This window comes from Giraffa tippelskirchi, chromosome 2 (assembly GCF_054371585.1).
Source record: "Giraffa tippelskirchi isolate mGirTip1 chromosome 2, T2T-mGirTip1v1.2.pri, whole genome shotgun sequence".
Taxonomy (NCBI): domain Eukaryota; kingdom Metazoa; phylum Chordata; class Mammalia; order Artiodactyla; family Giraffidae; genus Giraffa; species Giraffa tippelskirchi.
The window spans coordinates 51735383-51751628 of NC_137276.1; the positions used below are offsets into that span (position 1 = coordinate 51735383).

A 16246-nucleotide genomic window follows, 5' to 3' on the forward strand; every position below is an offset into this window, starting at 1 on the left:
TAGAAATAATTTGATATATGAAACTGATAAATAATTTTTAAAATATTCATAAAATACAATTTCTAATTCAGTGAGTGAAAAGGACCTGCCAAGTTTACGTGTGAAAAATGATATGGAAAAATTTGAATCTGTGGTGAAATACTATTGTGAAGGCTCTAAAATTTTTTTTTTTCTGAAGAAGAATGTATGTATGTGGTGTCTGAGAACACTAGACTATAACTTCATTACAAATAAACAAAAGTTTATATATATTTTTAACCCAAAGTTTGGCATTTCTTAAGATATTACTATCTGTTATTAATAAAATAGTAAAGTCATGAGCTTTTCTTAAAAGAGATGGGGTAATACATTTCATTACAATGACAAATTAGTAGGGTAAATATGAACTCGTGGTAGTACCAAGATTTAGATGGATGAGACTAAAGATCTGACTAAAATGTGGAGTGTGTCCTAGGCCAAATAAACTGCACATTATAAAAGGTAGTCAAATAGGCAGAAGATACAGATGATTTTGCACATAACAACTATGTTGAAACTAACGAACCTGATACAGAAGAAAGTAAGTGTATGTGGTAAGGGTAAGGGCAAAATATAGAAACAGTACTTCTGATAGTTTTTAGAGACCACTAACCAGATATGTGTCCCTAATAGATCAGAAAATGAGCCCAGGGAAAGACTGCAGTCATGGGAACAGATGTCAACAATTATATGTGAAGTTTTATTTAACCAAAAATATAGTATTTGAGAAGTTCTTAACTTGAATGCTGACATTTCAGCACTGCCTGGAAGAAGTGATATTCTAGACCAAAACAGCAACAGAAAGGCATTGTCTGTCATTATAAAAATAGCAAGAATATAAGCAGAAATTAACCATGTTAGTCTTAAATATTAAAGGGCCAGAAAGGGGAAACCTTGGCATAATTGGGTATTCCTTTTAAAAAGGTGAATATGAGATTCCGTAAGGGAATCTATATGGAATTCTATAAGGGACTTCAGAGTCCCCATAAGAGAAGATGGGTCAAGAGTATTTGGAAACCTCCAAAAGCACAAGTTTTACATTTTAACTGAATTTTAAACTTTCTAACAAACTATTACTTTTAAATTATCATAAAAGAGAAAAGGAAGACATGTCAGAAGTTACACAAGTGACTCTGAAAAAAAAAAAATCCTGGATCTAGAGAAAACTTACATGAAGGACGGAATGAAGAGTATATAATTAAAGATAAATAAAAAGAAGTGTGAAGCATCCAAGAATAGTCCCAGTATGCTAAAGTTCTAAATGAGCTTAGCCTTGCAGAACAGAAAATGTAAAGAAAAAATCAGCAAAGGGTTTTTAGCAGTGCTAGAAGAAAGACTACCAAGCAACAGATGCAGTATTGCTGACAAAATAGTAGGTAATGGAGGACAAAGAAAAGAAACATTTCCTTAACTCTGGTTCTGCTTCAGTCTTCTCTATCAGGGATGATTACAGGTATGAAGAAGGCAGACCAAACACCAGTAAGTGGGACTGGTATCCCAGAAGTATGCAGAAACCCTACACTGTTTCCATGTTTTGTCTGAATTCCTATTTTCTAAGCGCCAATGCTCTGGCCACTTGATGCAAAGAGCCAACTCATTGGAAAAGACCCTGATGCTGGGAAAAATTAAAGGCAGAAGGAGAAGAGGGTGACATGAGATAGTTAGATACTATCAACGACTCAATGGACATGAATTTGAACAAACTCTGGGAGATTGTGGAGGACAGAGGAGCCTGGCATGCTACAGTCCGTGGGGTTGCAAAGAGTTGGACATAACTTAGTGACTGAAGAACACCTCACAAAGCTACATGAATTATTATCACAGGAAGATGAGAGCACTGGGAAGAAGGCTGAAAGAGGTAAGGTACGATTCAAAGATTTTAGAAACAAGGAGTGTTGTAAACTAGATAGCTAAATGTTATATTACTTTTAAAAGGGAAAGAAAGACTTTGCCAACAACAGATTGGAGGCAGCATAGTATTATGAAAACAACAAGGATTCTGCAATCAAATAGCTTAAATCCTAGCTTTGCCATTTATTAACTTTGTGACCCTGAGCAATGAACTTACTTCTCTCTGGGCTTTAGCTTCCTCTCCTGTAAGATGGAGGATAAAAATATCTATCTTACAGGATAAATGGGAGAAAATGAGATAAACTGTACCAAGCACTTAACATATTAAACGTAAACAGTAAATGTTCAATAAATTAATTCTTATTCCTCTAGTGAATGTGACATAGATCCCAGTCAAGATTCTAGAATAAGTCAAAAATGCCTGCAATCTCTGGGAAGACTCAATGTGGCTTCGCTGAGAATAAGCATGAGATTCATATCTTTCTTACATAGGTTAACTATATATCTGGGTAGGCAAAAGTTAAGTGTGTCTAGATTATGATGTTGGTCGACACAACCTTTCTGGTTCCTGCACTCCCCATCGCCACGCCCCACCTAAGCCCATTTGTATCTCTGGGTTTTATGTGGGCAGTAAAAATTCTTGTGGGGAAAAAAACTCACTTGGTATTCATGAAATAGAGGAGATTCTAACTTACTTAGTGAACTTGAGTGGGGGGTGGCAGGTTAAGAGGAGTGGTACAGGAAAGTAACTGAAACCAAATTATAAGAAATGGCAGTGTGGTTTTTGAGAAATAATTCATCCTACAGGAAGAGACAGAATAATCTAGATTTACCTACACAGACTGGATGGTGTGAGGGAAAAATCAAGGCCTGGGCAAAGAATGGTGATTATCACTTGAACCGGTTTTGATCCAAACATGACAGCATGTGAAAGCATTGGGAGGAAAGGCTTAGGTGCCAGCAGAAGAGCTGTTCTGCTCAGGTTAGGTACCAGGTAAATTAACAGTGATATGTAGCAAGATACACAGAAAGTAATCCAAGTGGTGGTCAGTATTTTTTGTCTGTGTAATCCCTTAATCACCAACTCAGTGGACATGAACTTAGGCAAACTCTAGGAGATAGTGAGGAACACGGAGGCCTGGTGTGTTGCAGTCCATGGGGCTGCAAAGTCGGACATGACTTAGCGACTGAACAACCACTCCTCTAAATGAATTCTGAAACACAATGTATTCCCTCATATATTTTTAGGCTAACATCTAAAATTTTTCATTATAAATAGGTGCAAAGAATGTATTGATAATACCTTACTTATTGCACATTTTAAAATAAAGTTAAAATAAATCTATTCAGGAGCATCTAAATAAAATAGCAATTCAATACCCATTATCACTATTTTAAAAAATATGGACAAACTGGAAAATTTTATAGTATTCCTTTTTCTCCTTGTGCTATTTCCTTTCCACATGTTCCACAATCATTATGCCCTAATGTAATATATCATGAGATATAATTCTCTACCTCAAAAATAAACATATATAAATTAATCTCTTTTATTTCCTGTGACAGGATGTCTTTAAGTCTTAAAAAATTATTCTGGCTTGATTTGTCATCACAATTATTAGTATAAAATTAATCAAAATTATATGTACATTATAACCTTTACATAAAAAGAAAATTTTATTGGAAAGGTATGAGATGGACAGGACTTAAATAAAACTAGTTCATAAATTCATGGACAATTACTTATTGCTAGAATTGCTAGAGAAAAGTTTGGCATTTATTTCTATTTTTCTCTTTTCCTCTTTTTGGGTGAGTACTAAGATTTTTTGATCACATAAACAAAAAGATGGTAATGGAACGATTTGCTGTACCCTTGTCCCATAATTCTTTGAAGACCTTCCAATCATATGACAAATATCCATAATAATCCTACTATGAAAAGTTATTTTAAATGATGAAGCAATTTGGTTGAAAGCAAAAAATGAAAAACTACCAAACATGCAAATATATTTGCTATCCCCATGTTCCCCACACTGATACTAAGATTTCGAATTATAACAGCGTTTGGGAACTTGAGGATTTACATTCCAGGCCACTAATCAGGAAACTGTGAGAAGGTTGATTGTGAAAAGGAAGGAACAGAGAAACTGCTTGAGAAGCTCTGGTCTCAGGCAGATAAATATTAAGCAATAGGATCTATGGAAGTTCAGGATCTGTAAACCGATTCCCTTAAAACTATCCATGTGTCTAGTGGTCCTCATGTACTGTAGTCAGTGTGCACTCAGGGATATGTGTAGTTCAGTTGAAAGCCTGCTTTCAACTACATTATCAATACGGTAAAAACTAACATTTATTAAGTCCTTACTATGTGTCAGTTGTGCTAAACTCTTTGCATATATGCTGTCTCTTATTTGATTCTTACAGGAACTCTTTTGCTAATAAGAAAACAATAAGAGAGTAAAGCTCCTTGCTCAAGTTCCACAGCTAGTAAGAGGCAGCATGCCCATTTGAATACACTGTCAAGCTTAGTAACTGAACTATACTGATATATTCATTTGGGACATGCCTAGTTGAGGGGGCCTGTGAAGTACTGGTGGTTACTGCCCAGCTCAGTGCTCTAACCATAGAGAGGTCTTTCATCAACATTTTTAAGTGATTAAAAAGTATACTGTAGTGTGGTTGATAAATAAAACTTGAAGAGACAAAAACAAATCAGCATCTCCTGAATCCTGACAGGTAAGGGCAAAGGATTAGTTTTAATACAATGAAATTTAACTTTGACAACTATGTGACAACCATGTAACAAAACTCATTCCATTCTTATTTAGTTATTTGTGTCAAGAAACCCACAGCACCAATTAAGAATGGAAGAGAGATGGCTGAGCAGTAGCATGAGTGAAAGATACCGGGATTTCAGCTGACAGAAAACGCAGTATCTTATTTAAGAATAAGGTATGACAAACCTCTAACATGAAATTTTGCTGCATTCAGAAAAAGGAGTTACTAACTCTTTGCTTGTTTTTCCTGGCCAGACCATGTCAATTCTGCATATTACACTGAGAAACTGAAGAGTGAGTAACTCTAAAGCTGATCCTATATAAGGAGTAGTTGAAGTTATTTTGAACTATTATTTTCATTGGGTAAAAACTATAGTGCATGAGGAGTAAAGTAATACAAAAAGACTTCTTCACATAGTAAAGGGCTACCATATTAAAAAGGGATTCAATTTGTTCTCTATGATCTAAAGAAGTACAAAGGAAGAGAGATGTGCAGTCATCTGGAGGAAAAGCTTTCTAAGGATAAGGTCAGGTCAGTCCTACAAATGAAACAGGTGGGCTTGGGAGGTAATCAGCCCCTTATTGCTAGAGGTGAAGCAAACAGAAAACAGGATGCAATGTATGTGACTGTGTGCATTCGTGTATGTGTGTAAAGTTTCTATCAATCCTGAGAAGTTCTCATTGATTTGAATAATCTTCTAAAATAGTTGGGCTTAAATTTGTTAACAAACAGTTCTCTCTGGAGCAGTTTTCAAAAACAGTGAAAGGATCACCTGGGGCAAAATTATTATATAAGATTTTTGAAGCGATTAGGCTTATAACCCAAAGCCATCAATATGTTCATTAACTATTACTAATCCTCTGACTCCTTTGCTATGCTGTTAAGGTAACTCCACTGAGATCGCCTTACAAGGCCTTAACATTTCTAAATTGTCTTGGAGAGTTATAAAGGTTATTACTTGTCACTTTAAAGTCTTTCTAGTCCATTTTATAACGTACAAATAAGTGTGACCGCATTATTTTTTACAGGCTTGACAATTTAAAAACAGATGATTTAAAACTTTTTTTAAAAATAAAATAATCTTTAATTTCAGTTGACACAATCATATAACCTGAAGTAAGAGCTAAGCTTCCTCTAATATATTTGTTGCCAGAACACACAGCAATATGCAGACCAGGCACACTTCTCCCTGGGGAGTCAATGCTTTTCCTGTGGCCCCTCCCTTCTTAATTTCACAGACCTCAAATTAGATCTTACCTTGCACTGAAAATCAGATCCTTCATATTTCATACACCCTGAAGCTAATGTGGTTTCTCCCTGGTCATCTTCTTCTATGATGGCAAAGCAATGCCCATTAGTTCTAAAAGAAAAAAGCCAAAATGACAAAAGATCAACTTCAGATCGGAAGGTACTAATTAAATCTCAGTTTGAATGTGACCAGTTAATGATGGCTTTTAGTTTTGAATAAGAATTACATTCAGTGTGATTTACTGGCAAATCCACATGCATTTTAAGGCAAATAAAAGCTGTCATATTTGAACTAAAATCTAGAGGTTGAATAAAAATCCAGTGTCAGGCAGTAAAGGATTTCTTTTAAACAAGTCCCCCCAAATATGAAATACTATTTAACTTTTCTTTGCTAATCATAGTCATATGATCACAGAAAAACTATTTATAAAACTTTATAAAGTAGATAATCTTTAATGCTTAAAAATATACTTAAAAATAACTTTGTCTCTTTTCATCCATTGGATTTTCTGTATTCCCATATTATACACAATATTATGAATAAAAAAACTTCTCTGTGAACCATAAAAATAGATTTAATGACAAAGAAAAGTATATTTGGGAAGATCTGACTAACAAAGATCCTGAGAGGCACTTTTTATTTAATGTGATAAGGAAAAAAGGAGAACTTTTGAATAGCTGAATTTTCAAGAAATGTATATAAATGTATTTGTATTAAATAAAATGTTATTTTAGTATTAGTAGGCCAAAATTTTTTCCTAATATATTCATTTAAGCTTTAATGAGTAGAAGAAATATCTAAAAGATATTTTTGTGTCCCTCCTTACTGTTCATATTGGTTAAGTGTATTGTTACAGTTAAAAGAATCTCACAGAATTTTTCATTTTCTGAAATGAGAAAATGTTAAATGTGACAGGATGAAATTCTGTTAAGACTGATCACTAAGTTTTACTCTGGATTACCCAAGCCTCTAACAAATCGCTCACATGGACCAAGTATGAACTACAGACAAGAAGTCTGGCAAGAAGTCACTTGGTAATATAATAGGGAACACCCTCCTAACACAGATCAACCAGTCTGTCACAGTAAAGTCAACCACTACCAGAACAAACAACAAATCTAAGATATAGTGAACTATCATACAATTTCAATATTTTGTATGTATACTTTTTGGCTATATATCTGTTCACATTCAAAGAGTATAAAAGTACTAGAAAAGTATAAAACAAGTTACTGATTATTATATCTTAATAACAGGGAGATAACTGACTGATTGAGTCCTTCAGGAATTTTTTTTTTTGACTAGTAAGACAATTAATTCTTCATTGTCCCCTAAGAATACAGAACAGAATTACATGATCATATATAAATATTAAATAGTTAACATAAAATTAAGTAGAAAAATTAAAGTGGTTATATAAAGCAAATTTGGACTGGGGGTTCACTTTTAAGAAAATAAAACTGTTTAACTATCACAATGTCATTCTTGCAGACCTGTAAAATATTTCAACCAATTTAGAATTACAAGGTTTATGTGAATTTTCAAGGTTTCTTTTTAATAATCTCTAAGTTATCTACAATGAGCATCAAGAACTTTCTGATAAAAAGATCACTAAATAAACCTAAAATGACAGACAAATACCAGATTCTTTTTACCTCTTTTAAAAGCTATATTATAATGTTACTCTAAGAAAATAACCATCAATCACTTAACAAATGTTCCTATATAAAGAACAAGAAGCTTTTGGTTCCTTGGAGAGATACCATATAAAGTTAGAGAAAAAAATTTAGACAAAGTAAATGATTCTTAAAATAGCATTAAATGCAACCCTATTCTCATAACCTTAAGAAGAAGCATAAAATACTTACATGCATGTGTTATTAATAGCATCATCTGGGCAGTGTCCTGAGCAATAGCACTTTAAAAAAGGCAAGGTATCCTCTGGTGCTAAGGTTACTCCATTTTCTGACTTTTTCTGATCGGAGTCTGATTTCATCCCAGTACCATGGAGCATACTGTCTAGATTCTGCCCTGTATTCAAACGTGAAATTGTAAATGAACCATTTCTGAAAATCTAATTCTTTTATTCCAGTTTTTTAGTGAGGAGAAGTATCTATGCTTTCTTATTGCATTAATTGTAGTTGTGTGCTTTTAATTAAAAATAAACTTTATTTATATGATTACGTTTATTAACAGCCTAAGTTCAGTTCAGTTCAGTCGCTCAGTCGTGTCCGACTCTTTGTGACCCCATGAACCGCATCACTTCATGGCAGATAGATGGGGAAACAGTGGAAACAGTGGCTGACTTTATTTTTCTGGGCTCCAAAACCACTGCAGATGGTGATTGCAGCCATGAAATTAAAAGACGCTTACTCCTCGGAAGGAAAGTTATGACCAACCTAGACAGCATATTAAAAAGCAGAGACATTATTCTGCCAACAAAGGTCCATCTAGTCAAGGCTATGGTTTTTCCAGTAGTCATGTATGGATGTGAGAGTTGGACTGTGAAGAAAGCTGAGTGCCGAAGAATTGATGCTTTTGAACTGTGGTGTTGGAGAAGACTCTTGAGAGTCCCTTGGACTGCAAGGAGATCCAACCAGTCCATCCTAAAGGAGATCAGTCCTGGGTGTTCATTGGAAGGACTGATCTGCACAGAAAAACTATCCCAGCTCTTATGGGATATATGGAGATGACTATGTCACAATTTTTGCACTAGTGAAAGACAAGAGTGGCGCGAGGTAGAAAATGGTCATAACTTGTAAGAAAGGTACAAAAGGGAAAGCAGTTTCAGAAGAGTGAGATTATTTCCAATCATTAAAAAATTGACAAATTATGGTTCTTTTTAAAGATACTTTGGTTCAAAACTTGTGATTAGCTTAAAAAAGTAAGTCCTTTATTTGTATGTACCTCTATGTAAAAGTGAAGTTACTAAGCATTTTGCTCTGGATTTTAATTGCTTAAGTAAGAGAATTGTGAGAGCTTGGGGACTAATCCTATTATCCGGTGCCTTTTATTCTCAAGGTCATTGGTTCAAATCCAGACTGTGCTGCCAGAAACTGAAGGTTACTTGTAGGGCAGCCGTTAGAGCATGGAAACAGAACTGTGTTCTTGCATTAGAGTATCGTAGCTTCAAATGACACTTACTGTCATATTTGGTACTGATTCTTTCAGACTGAAAGCAGAATAGAACTAAAGCAACATCTTAGCAATTCCTCCCTCTGAATCAGTGAAATCAGCTAGGCTATTCCTTGTGGGGGTAGATGTCCAGAGAATAAAATGTAGAGCCAAACAGATATAAAATATTAAGAGAATTATGTATGTATCTCATTATAAATGTTAAGTGATTTGAGGCATAATGTGAAATTGACTTAAAATTTAGCTCTTCTGGTGAGAACTACTGAAAAAAGAAAAAATAACATACATACCCATGGATAACCAGAAAAGAATGTGCTGCTAAATAAATTTTAGTGATTCTATGCCTTAAATTTTAATAATCCTCACTTAATCCTTTAAACTGCTACGAAACTTCATTTATGTTAACATCAACAGGAAAAAAAGGGTGTGTGTGGCGGGGGGGAAAGAGTTTCAAGAAGGGAAGAGATCTACTGGGCAAGAAACAAGGAAACCTAGAGTCTGGTCTACTATGCCCCGGCACCATTTATTGAGCTGGGTGATTATAGACAACCCATGTCACTTCAAGCCTCATTTACTTAGTAAGACCCCAGGACTAGAATGCATCTCAGGTCTCTTAACCAGCTTTAAAATCCTATTACAGTTACAGAAGGAAGCATCAATTTAACTATGGAGACCAAATGGCAAATAATATGTGCACATAGCTGGTTTTTCAAAAATCGAGTGATACACAGAAAAAGCAGTATAGTATGGCAGAAATAACTGAAATAACAGTGAGAAGTCAAGGGTTCGAGTCTTGAATATCTCAACTGATAAGTTACTCTCTCAACTTCAGGCTTTTATCTGTAAAAAATGATGATAATAATTTCTAATTAAGAGATTATATATAGATCAAATGAATGCATAATAAAGGGCTTAAATATAAAAGTGTATAAATGAAGACAGCACTAAGAACAAAAAAAATTATACTACAAGATCACCAATACCTGGAAAATTTAAAGTTACATGATGGTTAATAAACATAACTTCCTAGAGCACTGAATTTAAGAGCTAAAAATACTTTAATTGTAATAATTTGCATCTGGGGTTTATATTATCTCAAATATTTAATTAACAAAACACTAATTAGAGGCCAACTATGTGCAGGCAAGTTACTGAATGCTGGAAACTGATCTGGTTCTTGAGAAACTTGGAAGAAGGCAAAGGTGTTATGTGTATGGAGGGGATAAGCACATAAGTAAATACAATTCAGAGCGATATAATACAAAGGTGCTATGTAAACAAAGGAAGGAGCTAGTAACACAAACTCATTCCAGGGTGTCAAAAGCAAAGGAACCTGAGCTACACCTTAAAGTTGTAAATTTTCACCAAGTACAGGTACAGATAGAAAGAAAACAGTCTCTCTACACTCTCCCTAGCTGACAGCACCTATTCCCATGGTTTAAATAAACCTCTTTGTTGATGGTTTCCAGATTTATTCCTTCAGCCTTGACTTGCTTAAGTATCTCAAAACAAACTCATCTAAAATGGAATGCTTGACTTTTCCCCTCAAACCTGGTCCTCCCCAGGCTCAACCTCCAAAACGTATCTCACTTTTTCTCATTTTGGTCCAATTCCACTGCCATTTCCTGGGTGCATCATGCCACTTCCAAAATAAAAGAATCTCGACATTGATCTCCCGACCTCTGTTTTTGCCCCTTTCTACATAGCAGCAGAGTTATCCTATAAACCTAAATCTGATCTCATCATTCATCTGCTTAAAATGATTGAATGGCTTCATATACACTCAGAATAAAGTTCAACCTCCTTCACCATGCCTACTGACACCCCACAGGATTTGGACCCTGTGGACATCTCCATCATCAGCTCACAGCACTTCCCCTCCATCATGCCCAGACATAAAGACCTGTGTCAGTTCCTAGAACATGCCAATTTCTTTCTACCCACAAGTCCTGTGTTTACAAAGCATAAAATTATAAGTTGGGGGGTGGGCTGAAGCTACAGGTTATATATGTAACACCACTCTAGCAATCTGTAGTAATCTCTAAGAAATAATTTTTGCACATTGGTTTTAGTTCTTTTCATTAAGAGCAAATATTTTAATCTTATTATTTGAAGACAAATAATAGTTATCAAGACTAACCTTCTTTGAAAGGAAATATAACAAATTTTGCTCTTTGTCAGAGAAATATAGTGCTCATGAAGATTTTTCATTTAAATTTGTTAACTAAAACCCAATTTATTTCATCTAATAAAAGTTTATTGGAAAAAAAAAAGTTTATTGGGACTTCCCTGGTAGTCTAGTAGTTAAGACTCCAACCTTCCACTGCAGGGGAAGCAGGTTTGATCCCTGCTTGGGGAGCTAAGGTATCACATGCCACATGGCAAGGTCAAAAAAAAAAAAGCTTAGTATGTAACAAGTTAAGATGGGGAATGAGAATTTTGTATTATACTCTGGAGATTAAAAAAATTTAATACCAAATAATGATTACCTGGGAGTAAGGTAGCAAATGCTATACTAATGTTACTATTAATTTAACTCATCTTAAAATTATGACAGCTTTGATTGGGACTGATCAACAAGGCATGTAATAACAGAATTAAAATAAAGATGTTTTATCAAATAATGTAATGTTTCACACAAAAAAGCAGCTTTTGCAAGAGCACTCTCGTATTCAAGCATGGAAAAATAAGGGTACTAAACTTAAGACAAAATACAAAAGAATCTAAGACTTCATTATTAATTACATTCATTCTTTAAAATGAAAATTTAAAGATTTATGCTGTTAATCATAATTCTTATCAGCAGATGTTAATTGTCACTGTGAAAACATTATGAAGAAAAATCTTTAAAGAGATAAACTTAAGAGAACAAAGATGTTCAGTAAGTTCTATAAAACCATTTTGTCAAACAGCACTCTCTTCAGATGAAAATACTGTCCTAATTAAACCATACAGGAAAAAGCTCATGTGTAAATATATAGCCCATCTGATCCTAAGAATCATCACAATAACTTCCTGTTTGGGAGTTCTATGCTGTAAATGCACAGTGTAGAATTACAACACTGGTCATAAATAAAACTTTTGAGTACTCAATTTTAATATTTGGCACATAGACATTATATGTATGTTTTTAAACTCTTTTAACAACAATGCTTTTTTTAAAAAAACTGTTTATTGCTTATTGTAATTTAAAGGAGAGGAATTTTAAAACTAAGTCCTCAGTATCTATTATCCTATGTGTCAGGCACTAGGTCAGCTACTTTACTTTATATTTTACCTCATTTAATCCTCCTAGAACCTGATGTTGCATATCATAATGCCTATGTTACAGATAACAGAATAGGTTCAAAGAGGCTGAGATTTTATAGACACTTGGAAACGTTTTTGCCATAGTAAAGTTCAAAAATTACTTAGCATGTGTCTATCCTTTGCCTCTATACTTAAAAGCTATTGTCATACTGGGCCTAACTGTTCAAAATGGGACATGAGTTGAAAAAGCAGTCCTAATAATGAGTGTTTTTTTATATACAGAAATAAATGACTAAAAACAGAGATAAGATTGTTTAAATCAATTTACCTTGAACATGAGAAATGATGAACAGATAGGCTCCCAATAACCTGATGTAAATGTATAGCTGAGTCATTGTTCAATTTTAACGTTTCCTGTACAGTGTTACCTTTAAAAACTGGTCTTGTATGGTCACTAATTTAAAAGACTTTTATTCAATCAGATTTTCTTGTAAAAAGTCTCAATCACTTAACAATGACTCCAACTTCCACTGCTTTCTTCCTGACTCCTGAAAGATAAAAATATTAGAAAGGAAATGAATGTAACTGAATTCTAGAAGGTTTCTAACAAACTAAGAGAGGAAAACAAATGCCCAAACATATCTTTAAACAATAGAGTACATTTTCAAAGATTAAAGTTATCTTTGTTAAAAAAAGGCACTATAATTCAAAAGCTTAAATAATTTAGTAATAGGTTGCCACTTCTCCTGACCTTGAATTAACCTTATGTAAAAAAAGATAAGAACACTGATAATCTCAATAGTCTTTTCTGGTTGCTCTAAATAAAACACTTTTAACACCATTAAGAAAATTTCTAAATATATTAAGAATAAATATATTAAGAATAAAGCAGGAAGAGTTGAATTTAAAACACTAAACAATTAATAATCTTTCAATCTTAGTAGATGTGATAAAACACTTTGAGTCTTCTAATAATTTATTCTACAGATAGAAGAGAAAGACTATCTAGAAAAACATTTAAATATGCAGTGTGCATCATCATTAAAGGAAAAACAATAGAAATATATCTTAAATAAAATTATTTCCATAAAATATTACAAATCTGACTTCATTAGGAGAAAACTGAGCTTTTGATATGGATGACATGAAACATAACCTCTCCAATTAAGGTTTGACAATTATCAAATAGTTAAATAGTTAACAGAAAAAAAGGTTAGTGTGTATAAAAATGAATATGATTCTGTTTCTCCCTCATTCTACTGGTCCAGGCAACTGATTTTACTGACTTAAACCTGAACTATTCCTAAGTGAAAAAGGTTTTATTTGTAAAATAATTACCCTGGCATGAATTCTACTATAAATAAATCAAGATTTCTATTTTAACTAATAATTTTTCACTCTAGCTCTCCAAAGGCACTTTGAGAATTGAGGAAATAAGGTTTAGAGTGAATGTCATTTACATTTTGCATTTTATATATATGGTTTATTCTAAAATCGCTGCAATTTCTCACTTCTCTACTATAACATTAAACTGCTTTTCATCAACACAATGCTGAGAAAGTAAGATGTAAAGTCTAAAATTATTACAGAATAACATCTATAATATGACTTTAACAATATTTTTAAGAAAACTCACTTCTTCAAATTATGGGATTGTGATTCTAGGGATATCTCTTCCATGATTCAAATTCAAAGGAATTTTCCACTGTATTTCCAACCCTGATCTCTCTGCTTATTTCTATATGCCTATTAAATACTCTGCTAGGATTGCATTCCATCTGCCCAAATCAAAGTCATTAACTTTCAATCCCATTCCTCTAGACATGACTTCTTCTCTTCCTCCTCCATCTGCTATCACGGAGGATGGTGGTGCCATCTCTCCAGTCACCCATGCCAAAAACCCTGGCATCATTCCTGCCTCTCTTCTTATTAATAGCCCTCACTCTCTTCCTATACCTTCACACATTTATTAATTTACTCATTTATTCACCAACAGTGTTTTCTGAGTATGTATTACACATTAATGCAAGGGGCTACAAATAAAAATATGACAGATTCTGCTTCAAGGACCTCATAGTCTTGGGCAGAAAACTGACTGATATGACTGATTCCATCTTTCAGTGTCACTGCTTCTTCATCAGTTTATTTAAGTGAATATGTGGCCTTGTCTCATTAGAGGTACAAGCAAGGCATTCTGCAGTCAATGAGGCCCTAGGCATCTGTCCCTTTCAGAGGAAAGGGATCATGTGTGACTCCTTCTACACAAACATCTGCAACTCTACCACTCTTGGCACAAGTTTAAATCTTGGATCTGCCTTAAAGAAGTAACCTCACCTCTCTGGATGAGTTTCCTCATCTGTAAAACTGGAATTATATTAACACAATTATTCTGAGAACTAAATGAGGTTAATACCTAACATATACTCACCACCATGTAGCAGAACTATTATGAATGCTTTGAATATGTTAATTTACAGAACCATGACAACCATCTTACAAGATAGGGTTATTATATTAAATAATTTTACAGATGAGAAAACTAAGGCAAGTGGAGTTTAAGGAATTTATCAAAGATTACACAGTTGGTAAGAGGTAGAGTCATAATTCTAATCAACAAGATCTAATTTGGGAGTCCATGTGTTAAATGCTACCCTAAGTTGCCGTGCTGGATATTTCATGTACATTACTTTATACAGTATTTAGAAAAGCCTGCTACAGAGTAGGTGCTTAGAAAAAAGTTTCTTCTTCTCATACATGTTTATAGCATACTTGCAAACCTTGCACAGGAAGTAGCAGGTGCTACCCATGACAATCCCAGCTGCAAGACATGACTAACAACCCTCCAACAACTTGTATGGAGAACAGCTTTAGCTAAGAGAAGGCTAAGGATAAAACAGCTTCAAGTGCTTCATTGTAATCTAACAAAGAAAGCCCCTAATCTTTAAAAGAAAAATGATAGGTTTTAGCTGACTACAAGCTCAAAAAGCATCAGTGCTTAAGACCAACTGCTAAGAACAAAGACAATCTAATCAAGCGCTGATAGAAGAACACTGCCATAGTCAAAGGAATAACCATCTTACTTTATTTCACCTGGTCAGGACTCTTAAATACTTTAGAAAATGACAAGAATGCAAAGGATAGAGAAATGACTACACTTGAGATACAACTGAAAGGACCAGGGATCTTTGCTCACAGAATATCAAAGGAATAAACTATGAATGCACCTCTGTCAAGGACATGACAGGAATGATGGAAACAAGGCTAGACCAATTAAATGATTCATCAGATTCCTTCCAATTCTTAAGTCCTGAGTGAACTTCTTGCCAATGAATATTAATTTACTTCCCAAACATTTATTAAGTGCCTATTATATACAAGATTCTGTATATAATAGTAATATAGTGACAGAGCAAAACAGACTGAACCTTCATGGAGTTCACAATCAATAAGACAATTAAAACACCAAACAAGACAATACAAATGATATGTAATCACAATTTGAGGAAAGTGTGAAGAAAGAAAAGTGCCAGGTCCTAGAGGATAGACAAGTCAAGGGAAGCAATGTTGAAAAGTGACATTTCAGGTGTAATTTGATGAGTGAAAGAATTATTTACTCAGGTAAAGAAACAAGGCTGGGGAGGGGGATTGGAGGCACCAGAACAGCCTGCACAAAGATCATGAGGCCAAGAAGAGCAAAGAAGAACAATGTTTCTGAAATGTTGAGAAAGCGGGTTAATATGGTGGAAGCTGAGGTTGAAGAGGCAGAAAAGTCAAGGACCAGGTCAGGCAAGATCATGTGTGGATTTGGGATTGAAACGTAAGTGGAATGGGAACATAGTTATCTGGTTTCTATGCAATGGACTGGAGAGAACAAAAGGAGAAGCAAACAGATCACTAAGACGGATACTGTAGCAGTTTAGGAGAGGGACAATGGTGGTTAAGATTATGGCAGTAGTGCTACAGATG

The 16246-nt window shown here is 34.3% G+C and overlaps 1 protein-coding gene across 7 annotated transcripts in view; it reads right to left on the bottom strand.

Moving 5' to 3' along the window:
- The window catches only part of BMPR1A (bone morphogenetic protein receptor type 1A), a 141152-nt gene that overhangs the window by 20107 nt on the left and 104799 nt on the right, over window positions 1-16246 (bottom strand). For all 7 annotated transcript variants that reach the window (XM_081562902.1, XM_081562859.1, XM_081562913.1 and 4 more), the window contains 3 exons: window positions 12609-12828; window positions 7765-7927; window positions 5905-6007 (listed from right to left, as the gene is read on the bottom strand). In XM_081562902.1, coding sequence (XP_081419028.1) covers window positions 5905-6007; window positions 7765-7927; window positions 12609-12675 — 333 coding nt within the window. In that variant the 5' untranslated portion in view covers window positions 12676-12828. The remainder of the gene's footprint in view (window positions 1-5904; window positions 6008-7764; window positions 7928-12608; window positions 12829-16246) is intronic.